Here is a 13,025-nt window from a genome sequence, read left to right as displayed (position 1 = left end):
CATTACATTTAACTCAACCAAACAACAATTATTGAAAACTGTGACATCTCAATGTCATTTCGAACATCGATTATCCGAGATAGTATGTACGTTTAGTAGCAAATGTATTAACTCGTACTAAACACTAATCAATAAGTAAATAGGCCCTAAGGGAAGTGTGCACGCTCGTGAGGGCCTTATAAGATAAAAATTAACTATTGATTATCTCCGAAATTGAAATAATTAGAATACCGGTGTCTTTGAGAAAGTTACTTAAATTAAGCTCAGGGATGCACTTTGAAATTAACGGAAATCAAAAAAACACGGTGTATATATAATATACAAATACTTAAATACATAGAAAACGTCCATGACTGAGGAACAAATATCTGTGTTAATCACACAAATAAATTCCCTTACTCGAACCCAGGACCATCAGCTTCATAGGCAAGGTCACTACCCACTAGGCCAGACCGGTCATCCAATAAAATAGAATAATATGATATAATATTAAAGGTTAATTTTATACTTTAACCGTTGTCGGATATGAGTCATATCATATGACTGAGGATAACCGAAAATAATTGAGGAGTACCATCGTAGATCACAATTTAGATATCTACTCTTAGTGCTCGTATGAGATATGATAAGACATAGAATATAAGTTTTTGGCAAGCTTTTATCGTTCACTGTAATTTTCTAACCACAGGCAATTAATACTCATCGAGACAATTCTAAAATCCCCAACCGCATTTATATTACTTTATTTCATCACAGAGTTCCTATGGCCACCTCCTGTTTCCATCATCAGATCAGCTTGATGGTACCATAATATTGCATTTTGCCACCCGACTTACATACCTATGCATGCAAGATCAAGCGAAAATCGGGAAATGGTGACCCACTTCCCGATTTCCACTTACCAACTTAGCTTCCAAGATTTAACCCACACTAACTAACAAACTTATATACTAATAGGGCAAGTTAAATAAAAGCTTGTAAAAACCATAGCCAAGCCATCCTTAGCATACGAGTATTAAGTAAACTATATTTAGAGCGTTAACGGAAATACTTAAATATTCAAAGGTTTTTTTTTCCAATTTTTCAAATTACCTGTCTAGCTTATAAATTTGCCTACAGACTTCTGTGTAAAATACCAAAGTGCAAAGTTAAATAAAAGTGTAATATTTAATATCTGAAATAATTACTCTTACTTAGATGAGAAAACTTGAGCGAAACAATATTCAAATGTAACTAATTAGGAAAATTATATAAAGTACTTAAATTACAGTCCTAAATTAAATTTAACTAAAACGATATGAAAAGTTTAGAAACAAGCTATTAAGTAGTTATTAAATAGACGTCTGGAAACCTTTTCACAGAAATAAATATCATATAAATTGTAAAATTCTGTTTATTATTATACTACTGTATTGTATAGAAAATGATATATTTTTGTTTACTTCAAGGCTTAATAACGAAACGTAAAAGCATTTACTGTATAAAGTGAGTTAAAGGTCCCTTTTTAGGGTTCCGTAGTCAACTAGGAACCCTTATAGTTTCGCCATGTCCGTCTGTCTGTCTGTCCGAGGCTTTGCTCCGTGGTTGTTAATGCTAGAAAGCTGAAATTTGGCATGGATATATAAATCAATAAAGCCGACAGAGTCGTACAATAAAATCTAAAAATTTAATTTTTTTTAGGGTACCTCCCCTACACGTAAAGTGGGGGAGAAATTTTTTTTCCGCTTCAACCCTAGAGTGTGGGGTATCGTTAGAAAGGTCTTTCAAAACTAATAGGGGGTTTCAAGAAACATTTTTTGATAAAGTGAATATATTCGGAGATAATCGCTCCGAAAGAAAAAATAAATGTGTCCCCCCCCTCTAACTTTTGAACCATAGGTCCAAAAAATATGAAAAAAATCGTGGAAGTAGAGCTTAAGAAAGACATTAAATGAAAACTATAGCGGACATGATCAGTTTAGCTGTTTTTGAGTTATCACAAAAAGTTTTCCCTTCATAGTAAAAAGACTTACTTTAATTAGGTACTGATTATGCAAATTTGCCTATTTCTTTAACTCGGGTGAAAGGTACCGTTTCATCCCTTGGTTAACAATTTACTACACTTTAAGCTCCAGTTTAGCTTATTGTGACGGAAGAGTAACTACGGAACCCTACACTGAGCGTGGCCCGACATGCTCTTGGCCGGTTATTATATGCTATAAGCAACCAATATTTGCACAAACTATCTACGCAGATTTAACGGTGAAAACTGATTACAATGATGAACAGTAACGTCAGAATTAGACATTTCCGAACCAGTCGCGCCATTTTTTTTTTGTGCCAGATAAATGGCGGCTCTTTCTGAATTCTCTCGCATTGCTTTGTTTGTACTCCGAATACGCTTTTATTCGTTTTTAACGGAATGTTTACCCAGTTGCGAGTTGCATACTATCTGTTATTTCTGAAAAGTTAAATAAGAATTTTGAATAGTTGACAGGATTTCGAACCCGTAATATTATTGTTCGTTATATTAATACAACAATGCCAGATAATGTCATTCAATTCTAAATTATATCAGCCAAAATATTCACTACTGAACATAGGCCTATGTCACCTCCTATCCTCCAAAACATCTTCCATTGTTCGCTAAAAGATAATTTAATACTCGACCTTTCTCCAGGGTTCTCCCAAAACCTTCACACGCTGCACAAACGAAACGAAATAAAAAAATAGCCACAACCGAATACAGAACCTCCTCCTTCTATGAAATTGAAGTCGGTTAAAAATACACCAGTGTCAAAACTAGCTAGAGCCCATGGCATGGGGTGGCCAAAAGTGGCCATGTCATCATTGATGTCAAAGTTCTATGATTTTTTTATTATATCGATGCAAAGTTAACTTGGGCTCTGATTTATTTAACAGTTTGGGGCTCTCATAACATTTATAATAAACTATGTTTTGCTGTGTAAAAGTAGTTATTGCGGCAAGACACTTAAGGGGCTTCCCGCGATCTTCATCGATTTTTGACTAGTTTTGAGTCGTTACTCCTATATTTGCACTATAGATAGAATTATAAGAAAAACGTCTATCGGTTCTTCAATATTTTATCTCCATTCTTGTCTGCTGGACTTTGACACTACACTTATTTTTATTTTTTTTAAACAATGTTTTGTTTTTTAAACACTTTTTTTGGTTACTAGATTGCTGTGAAGGATTTTACATATACGAAATCTACAAATTTGAGTTCGTCTTTGACTTTTCTAAAAATTGGTCAGAGATCTTAATTTTAAACTAATTAACACAAAAATTATGGCCAGTAAACAAGTTTTTGGCCTAAAATTGTTCAACTTTGATGCCAAATATCTCGAAGACAGTGAACTTTGAAGTAAATATGGTATACTACCTATATTGCTTACAGTCGTTGCTGTTAATATGATGATAAGCTACAAAAAACATTAGAAAACTAAGGGATTTAGATCGAAGATCATTGGCGTTATGGAGCCCCTAGCCCCTGTGTGCAGCCATAGTTACGAAGTTTGTTACCTAATCTACTTTTATTAGCGATGCGTTGTAGGGGCAACTTTGAAATTTAAATACACAATCATTCGTGTACTTAATGTTGAAGTATTCCTTACCATGCACGCACAACCAATGCCTTAGACGGTTTTCAAATTGAATATGAACTTGCACGCCGCTCCGAATATCATACAATTCATACACCGCAGCGACGTGCGAATTTGCATCAGTGTGACAACCGCGTTACTGTTACTCGAATGAACTTTAAAAAATAAGACCACGACAGAGAACAGCTACATAAAATGAGTAGTACCTAGAGTAGTAGGGAAGGATATAGGATACTTTTTATTCCGGGAATCGCCATTGTACGGGTAGGTATGCAGACGAAATTGCGGACAAACTAGTAAATAATAAATGTACATTCTATTCGTTTGTCTCTCTGACCTTTTGAACCTATTCTCTGTGTATGATAAAGATCTTGAACCTATTTTCAGTCATCTTTTTGCATTTTTTGTCGAGAGCCAATTTTTCTGCTCTATATAGATAGTGTCATTTACGACGACGCGAGCCTTGACTCATATTGTCATGTTATTAAAGATTTGACAAATCTGCGCGCCATCGTGGATGACACGAATAATACGACACAATTGTGACTACCACATACATATAAACATTAGAAAACTAAAGTATTTAGTTCGAAGGTCATTGGCGTTACGGACCCTCCTTAAGGTCATAATTCTACTTTGGACGCTGTGTGCAGTCATAGTTACGAAGTTTATTATCTAGACTATTTGGGTTTGGGTCACTGAGCCAGTGAAGTAGTAGTACGGTCAGCTGCAGAGAAAATGTACCCCCCTGCATACAAAATTTCTATGCAGGCGGGTACCTTTTCTGTGCAGATGACCTGTACATACATATAAACGCTTAAGTGTTTTTTTTTTACAGACCATACTTCTGGGCGACAGTGGCGTCGGCAAGACGTCGCTGCTGGTCCAGTTCGAAACCGGCAAGTTCCAGGCGGGGAACTTCTCGGCAACCGTCGGGATTGGCTTCACGGTGAGTTGATTACTATAATACATTAAATTTTACACACATGACATGACATTTATTTAGTATTTCGAAGTTGGTCGTTTATTAAACGTTGTTCAATTCAGCAATGGTTAAAAAACCTGAATAAATTATCAAACCATACAAAATGTAGAAAATGTTGTTTTTACTTCATGTTCCATATTCTTTGCATTTATTGTGCTATCATACCAAATATTAAATGTTGTAACGTATTCTCACGTAAAAAAAGTAGCCAAATGGTTCATGCGTGCAGTTTTAGCTCGCGGTAGGCAACTCGTTTCACCTGAGAATATCATCGTTCAACTATTATCTGACAATTGGGATGTTGACTGTATTTAATTGTTATTTACGATACAAGTGCAGAAAACAGGAAATTCGCAACGAGTGGTGATAAATTAAAACACGACCGAAGGGAGTGTTTTAAATTGACACCAGTAGGTTGCGAATTACCTATTCGCACGTGTATCGTACAACATTTTACAGTACATATGGCTCTTTAAAGCTTCGACATATGCACGGAAAGTATGCAGAGCAGCGTAACTTAGTGTGAAGTCATTTGTTTTGTTCCTCATTTAGATTCCATAGTGGTTAACCGTTTCGGCAGATCGCAAAAAGACACTGATTTGACTAGTCAGTCAAGTACCCTATTCGTAAACTTTATTGCAAAAACATAAGGTCTATCGACGCGACGGTCAGTTCCAAGGAGTGTTGTTAATACATACACGACAAAGAATGGAGCGACCTCCCGTTGCTAGCGGCACTTACATGGCAATATAAACGATTTCTTGTGTTCCGTATGATTCTGCATGGCGATTCCTATACTTACGTAGGTACTGCAAGTTACCTCTGTGTTGTTTGTATTAACAACTATAAAGAAACAATATATGTAAACAATTTAATTTAATGTATTAAATTTTATTTTATTTCATTTATATGATCAATTTATTCATTTTAAAATTGTAATGGTACAAACAAAAATTATTAAATTATTCATTTATTTTAATTATATTATATATACTATACTGTAAAAAAACCTCTACGAAAAAAACATTATGCATAAGGCCAATTTTTCACATCGCTCTCACAAAAGACTATTTACTACTAGAATACCTAAAGTAGTGAGTTAGAAATTACTTAAAAATAAAAATATAAATACTACCGTAAAAACATGGAGGTGATTTATTAATGGCCGGTACTGTATATTTATATATTATCGGAATTCGTTATCATTTCCACTGTTTCGAGCTGAGGCGAGGCGAGGGGTAGAGGGGGTAGTCAAGAGAAACACAGGTGCACTTTAGTATGACCAATTTACTACTGCTCGTATAAACTGTCTCCTTTCTCACATCTACATACCACATCTATAACTATACCTATACTACACCACAGAGCTAAGCAAATTGATTGATCAAATATATATTCCCAGGGATACAGAAACCTCTTCTGTATAATAATTTGTTTTCTTTTAGCTGTATCTTTTATGGCTCCTCTACAAGATAGCCCAGCGCAGGCCAGTCCAAGGGACGCATTTATGCGTTAGAGGGAGTAAGTGATACTGCCATCTCATTCCACCCTTACTGAGGAGCCCTTACTGAGGTGTGCCAATAAAGAGTAAATATCTGTCTATCTATCTATCTATAACTCTTGGAGTCCTAGTCTACCCAGAGATTAATCATGTCAAAAACACAGTCATTATTGTTTACATTGCTTGATACAAATATTATAGTGACATTGAATTTCTCTGATATAAAATTAGTTTAATGAAATCTAATTATATTTCAACGTGGGTTTGGCTCAGAAACGTATAACTTTTCATAACATTTTTTATTTGTTTTGTTTTGTCTGTTTTATATTAAGCTGTTTATGTGCAATAAAATTACATACATACATACTTTAAGATATAATTTTTATGATCCTTTTTATAAATTTGTTGTATGTAATAGCGTTTTATTTACTATTTTTATACTAAGAAAAAATTGAAATCATATGTATTTGTAGATCAATTCATTTGATATCAGAGTAAAGTTTTATTTTCTATAATAAATATTTTAGTTTTTTTATATACTCGTAATGAGATACCTGTTACGTGCCGGGGTACGTACCTGTATGTATCTGTAGTTTGTTGGTGTTATTTAGAACAGACTAGTTCGATCGTAAATAGTCAGTATGTGTGAAAATATATTTCGTTTTGATGTAACTTGTAGTGCAATGAATAATAAGTACGATTGTAATATGTTGCTAGTAACGTGAACAGAGATGCATGTAAATAGGCCTCCAGGCTTATATATAGGAGATTTAAAGCCTCGTGCAACGTAAATGTCAACGGTTCCTGTTTTTAACTAGATACTTATTTTCAAAGAAAAATATCGCCCGAAAAATCACAAAATTTTCGTCAGGTCTTCTTATCTATAAGCTGACGTATAGGGGAAACTTGCCTAATTCGTACCCCCTAAGAGAAAATGCTGATTATCTGGAAATATAAATAATAAAAGAACATGCAGTTGATGTTTCAATGACCTTTATTTATTTAGTAATTAAGTAGAGTAATAATTTGAACTTAAATTTAAATAATTTCTGAAAAAATATTGAGCAATAAGTAGAAAAGGGACGATTTAGGCTTAAGTAGGTATTCCTAAATCGTACCAGTATATTCCTATATCGTACCTGTATGTATTTATGGCAAACTTGAGACCCCATGATAAATATTAGTTTCGTAATCACAGCGCAATTGACATACATAAGTAATAGTAATTGTTGTTGCCTTACTAATCTGATTAATTGGTCGATACCTGTGGAATGATTTGAAAAATAAAACAATTTTTTTAATGTTGGATAGCTTATCTAACTATATTTTTTTAATTATTTGCAATTGTCACAAATAAAATTACGAGTAGGTACCTACGTATGTTTGTCAACTCCTACACAAAGTTTGTGAATCCAGATTTTACACTGTGTGCACTATATTATGTCATCTTGTACAAAATACCGGTACGGAATAGGACAAGGTGATGAGTACGAATTAGGCACAAGATAACTTAAGATTTCAAATTTGCCGAGTAACTAAATAGCTGCCAGGCTGGCTTATGGACGTCTAGTAATTGAAAACGTAAATAAGTACAGAATCAAGCAAGAAAGTTACATAACTCGACATGAACATAATTGAAAACGTCATGAATCAACAAAAAAATTACTTACTTTACTTTTTACGTTTACTTACTTTTTAAATAATTTTTAAAAGAGCGGCAGAGTGAAGTCGTAGCTCGAGTCATATAACATGGCGAATTAGTTCTTCCATTTTCTAGCACTCGCATCGCCACTGCAGTTTCACGAAACGAAAACTTGGTAGGGTACGATTTAGGAAAGTTTCCCCTAACTCAATTTAAAGTAGCAGATAATTGTGAAAGTGGTGTAACTCTCGGATTTATAACTGAGTAAATTAAAAAGTTTCGCCTTCGAAAAGGCGAAAAACGACGAAGTTGCTGAGATGATTTTTACGTAAATGTTTTTAAAATTATAAATCTTGGGATTCTTGTGTGAATTATATTTATTGCCACGGAAGACGAATATGTATTGCGACTGCATTCTGCAAATAACAGGTACCTAATAAAAATTGTATACATATAAATGTTTGTATTGTTTTAGTGTAGCAATTGATATGTAAGTGTATCTTTAATACTACAGTATTCAATACATGTAATTATACTAATATCCTTTAAATCGAGAATAATATTAAATTGAATCACAAGGTGTACGCAAACACGATTATTCGCATACAAAGTTCCCAAATCCGAACACAAAGCGTCGTTCAAGTTTGTTGAACGGCAAATCGATGAACCATTATGTTTTACTCGACTCCTTTACTTGGTAAGTTTCATTCACCAAATAGCACCATATTGGCAGACTTGGGACATTTCGAAATCTTACGCAAGTGTATTCAACTGATATTTTAGACGATGGAACTTACAACTGAAGTACAGTACCTAAAAACCATTATGTACCTAACTGGCGGGTCTGTGGGCTGTAGACCTCACGAACTTCACGAAGCCCCAAGGTGGCCCGTGGCGTCACCATTTTTAAATAATCCAAAAAAATAATCGAGGAAAAAATTATATGTACTTAATATACTTTCTTACAAAATTTAATGAGAATTGGTTGAGAATGCCTGCAGAGGAGGATGTCTCGACAATTACCTGTAAATAATATACATCGCATAACTAACTAATCGAGTTCAAATCCTGGAAAAGGTAATTATTTGTGTGTTATGCATTTTTTCTATGTATTTACGTATTTATATATATATCTATCTATTATTTATATATAATGTCGTCTAGTATCCACCACACAAGCCTTATTGAGCGTACTGTGTTTGTCTCATAGTATTTATTTCAAATTTTACAAATCTTCATACACTCGTTCACCTTTCCTTGTCACCTTACTGTTTCCTATCCTAGGAAGGCCTAGTGGGTAGTGACCCTGCCTATGGGTTCGAATCCCGGTAAGGGCATTTGTTTGTGTGATGAACACAAATATGTGTTTGATCCTGAGTATTGGTTGTTTTCTGATGTAGTTATGTATTTGTATATTATATCTGTATATAGTTACCTGAGTGCCCACATCAAAAGCCTTCTTGAGTTTACTGTGGGACTTAGTCAATCTGCGTAATAATGTCCTATAATATTTATGTATTTTTCAAAAAAATCATAAACAACGTACGTAGGTGAAGCCAAATGATACGAAGGTAAATACGATCACAACCTCAATTTGAATAACTAATGCGCGCTTTAATCTTCTGAACGTGAATCTGTGTTTGAATTGCATTAATATAATAGACTTGGATAGGGTTATACGTCTCCGTACACCGGGACATGTCCCCTTTTGAAGCTTGGTGTCCTGGTGACCCCGTCATTAAGCAAATTGTCCCCGTCAATGATCAGAATTTTGCAAGGGACGCCATACATGTTTGGTATCCCGGTGAAACTCACGGAGCAAAATTTACATATTTTTGGCACTTTGTCCGTATCAATATTTTTATACGTGATTGTACTATAGTAAGTAATTAAAAGCAAGTAATTAAAACCGGATCCCTTTGTTTGTCATAATTATTGAAAGTTATAATGTAATGATTGTCTGGTCATAAATGTCATAATTCTGAAATCGTTAACTTTTCAGGATTTTCATAAGGTTATCCTACAGACAGATAGGTTAGTTTTGTTTTATGGCAATCCTGAAAAGTTACGCGTTTCTAAGAAAAACCAAATTATGAATTTATGACTAATAGAGATTAGAGACCCAATTAAAACATATACATATTATACTCCTCAAACGATATAACTTTTGATTACCAACTTTTAAAATTATGAAGTATGTAGATTTTCTCGCTATCGTACAGATTAAATAGCATTTAGCGTTGCGTTGCGTTGACGTTGCTTGTCATGCTTTAAACATAACAAAATTCGCAAACATTGCGTCTTAGAATAAACTTTTAAGTGTAATAAAAATCGAAACAATTTTTGTTTAAGTCGCTGAACAAATGTTGGTCAGTTTCAGAAGTACAGCCTATAGTTTAATTTTTGCTCCTGCCCCTGTTACAGGCTACACTCGATATATTCTGCTTATTTACATCATTAAAGAAACAATATTCTTCATAATCTTCATACAAGTAGGTTTAGCAACTAGCGCTTTAGATTACAAATAACTACATATAATTATAAGCTACGCAGAGCAATTTATTGATTGACTGATTGCAATTGATGCTGTATAAATAAAACGCCGGTTGTCAACGATATGCCAGGACCTAACTCTCATATACTTCGGACATCTCTCACGCCGCCCCCCGGATAGCCTAAAGAGAGTTGTTATGACGGGCAAAGTTGAAGGCACCAGACCTCAGGGCCCTCCCCCTACTAGATGGTATGCTCAAATCACTGCACATATGTAATTTAAACTGCACGAGGCCAAGCGCTTGGCGAGGAATATGGAGGAATCTGGTCTTCAACAGAAGGACATGATGTCACGATCCTCAGCATTGAGGGACCGACTGAAGAAGAAGAAATAAAGTTTTTGGTATAAGGTAAGCTGGGATAAGACGAACATAGTTTATTTTGCTCGGGGCAAGACAAACAGTGTGAGGATTCCATACAAGTGTTTGTCATGTCCCGCTGATAGTCTTACCTCTTACCCCACCTTACCTTATAGAAAACCAAAAAAGGAATTTAATAAAAGTGAATGACAAAAGAACTAGCTGTTTAAGTGCGCACTTTATTTCCAACTGTTCACGACCGCAAAAAGCTCCATTTGTGTTTATAAATTATTCCGTTTATTGCAGTCTACTTTTCCATTGTGAGTATTTAAAACATAATCGGCCATTCTTAGTAGAAAGTCTGTGAGTATTCTAATCGCCTACACTCCGTCTAAAATGTATGATAACAATGGTTTATAGAAAACTCCAAGATGACTCACTCTCATTAGGTGTACCTTCATGTACCTATGTGAGCTAAAATAAAAATTGGTGCGGTTCGCGTATAATAAATAAATAAATAAGTACCTATTACACAAATTGACTAAGTCCTATATAAAGCTCAATAAAAAAAAATATGTTAGAACGTGATGAATATCAAAATATACCAAATTTGAGAACAGAACGAAAAACGAACATAGGCAGAAGGGCAGAACTATGTTCGTTCCTAGCGATAGAGAGGTAAATAAAGAATTTTGGATTTTCCTTTTTCGCGGTAGGTCCTCAGGTAATTGTAGTTGTAGGTAACGTGTACACACGATTATAGTAGTTGCAAATATTTGACATTGACACGGCAACGGATCCGTGTCGCGGGGCGGGACGGACTCGCGGACCGGGAGCTCGCTCAGTTCGCGACAGGACTCGACGAGGCTCGCATCCCTGACCCGCCGCGGGACTTCGTTCGAATTTCGAATCGCGCGCGTCAACGGTTGTTTTTGAATTGCGAGTGTTTGTTGCCGATTTGTGAGTTTTTCGTTGGTGTGGATGTGGTTTTGGAATTTGGGAAAACGATTCTCGTTTGTTTCTATTACTGATAAGATAAATCGATTGAGAAAAAAATATAAAAGGTCGACGGTTTGTCATTTAAATAACATTTTCATAACGATTTTTTTTACATAAAAAAAACTGTTTAATACTTGGGTACTAAAATTAGTTAATACCTATCTCTATGTATTTTATTGAATTCATTTAATTTTCTTTCATGACTAAGGAGATTCTATACCCACATTAAATATGTTGAAAATTATTCTGCACCTACTTTACAATTTTATTAGGTTTTATTAGTCCATCACAAAGAGAAACTGCATAAAGATCTGGTGTTGCGTCTAGCTTTCCGTTTCAGAATTTCTGGAACTCAGTTCGTTAGTTCATTTTTGCCTTTTTCTCAGTTCTTATTTATGCCTTTATAATGAGCTAATGAGTTTGGTTGGGAATAGGTATCTCTATCAAAAATAAATGAAACAGTTATCGCACGTTTGCAAATAAGACATTTTAAGAAGTAGGTACCTATATTTTTTTAATCGATATAAGTATTTCATATTTATACTTTTGGTCCTAAAGAATATTTTTTAAATGTAGGTACCTAAACCTAGGTAGGTACTGTAGGTAAAAAATAACGCTTCTCAAACAAATTCCCACAATGTTGTCTAGAGGGAATCGCTGTTAAGCGATAAGTGTGACTGAAATTGTATCTATTTGAAATCTTGTAAATTTTTAGGGTTCCGTACCCAAAGGGTCAAACGGGACCCTATTACTGATTCTCCGCTGTCCGTCCGTCTGTTCATCCGTCCGTCCGTCCGTCTGTCACCAGGCTGTATCTCATGAACCGTGATAGTTAGTCAGTTGAAATGTCTGCAGATTATGATGTATTTCTGTTGTCGCTTAACAATAAATACTAAACAACAAAATAAAATAAATATTTAAGGGGGCTCCCATACAGAAAAGTGGTTTTTAGATCATTATCTAAAAACCACTTTTCGTACCCTTCGTGCGCGAGTCCGTCTCGCACTTGGCCGGTTTTTTGTATTCCGTGACTTGTAAACATGTAATTTAACAGACTTTTTTATTATTAGATTATAAGTAGGTACTTATTATAAAACATCTACGCAAAGAGAGAGCGCAATAAAGGCGCAATATAACGACGTTAAAATAAAACTTAATAAAAGTTGAAAAATACGTAATAACGTATACAGAGTGACTTTTTAATGGCTTTTTCAGAACATGGCCCGTAACGTTAGAAAAGTTTGATCTCTATTCGAATCCCATTAAAGCCTGAATCAAAAGTATCTTGAAGCAGAAGTTGTGGAAAAAGTCAGGTTCACAGGGATTTATTATTAGTAATTTCCTCGTTGCCAAAACTTTCTTCAATTAAATGTCGTTGCCGTAAAGGTACTTCATCTTTTTATCATACATCGGAGTTTTTGGTGCGGGAATGATTTCGCGTAAT

The 13,025-nt window shown here is 34.8% G+C and overlaps 1 protein-coding gene across 1 annotated transcript in view; it reads left to right on the top strand.

The window, feature by feature from the left end:
• LOC133521236 (ras-related protein Rab-26-like) overlaps positions 1-13,025 on the top strand; it is a 125,122-nt gene that overhangs the window by 37,812 nt on the left and 74,285 nt on the right. The window contains exon 3 of the mRNA XM_061856082.1: positions 4,441-4,551. Within this exon, the coding sequence (XP_061712066.1) occupies positions 4,441-4,551 (111 nt within the window). The remainder of the gene's footprint in view (positions 1-4,440; positions 4,552-13,025) is intronic.

The sequence above is a fragment of the Cydia pomonella genome, chromosome 9, assembly GCF_033807575.1.
Source record: "Cydia pomonella isolate Wapato2018A chromosome 9, ilCydPomo1, whole genome shotgun sequence".
Classification (NCBI taxonomy): Eukaryota; Metazoa; Arthropoda; class Insecta; order Lepidoptera; family Tortricidae; genus Cydia; species Cydia pomonella.
This window is presented reverse-complemented; position numbering and strand designations above follow the sequence as displayed.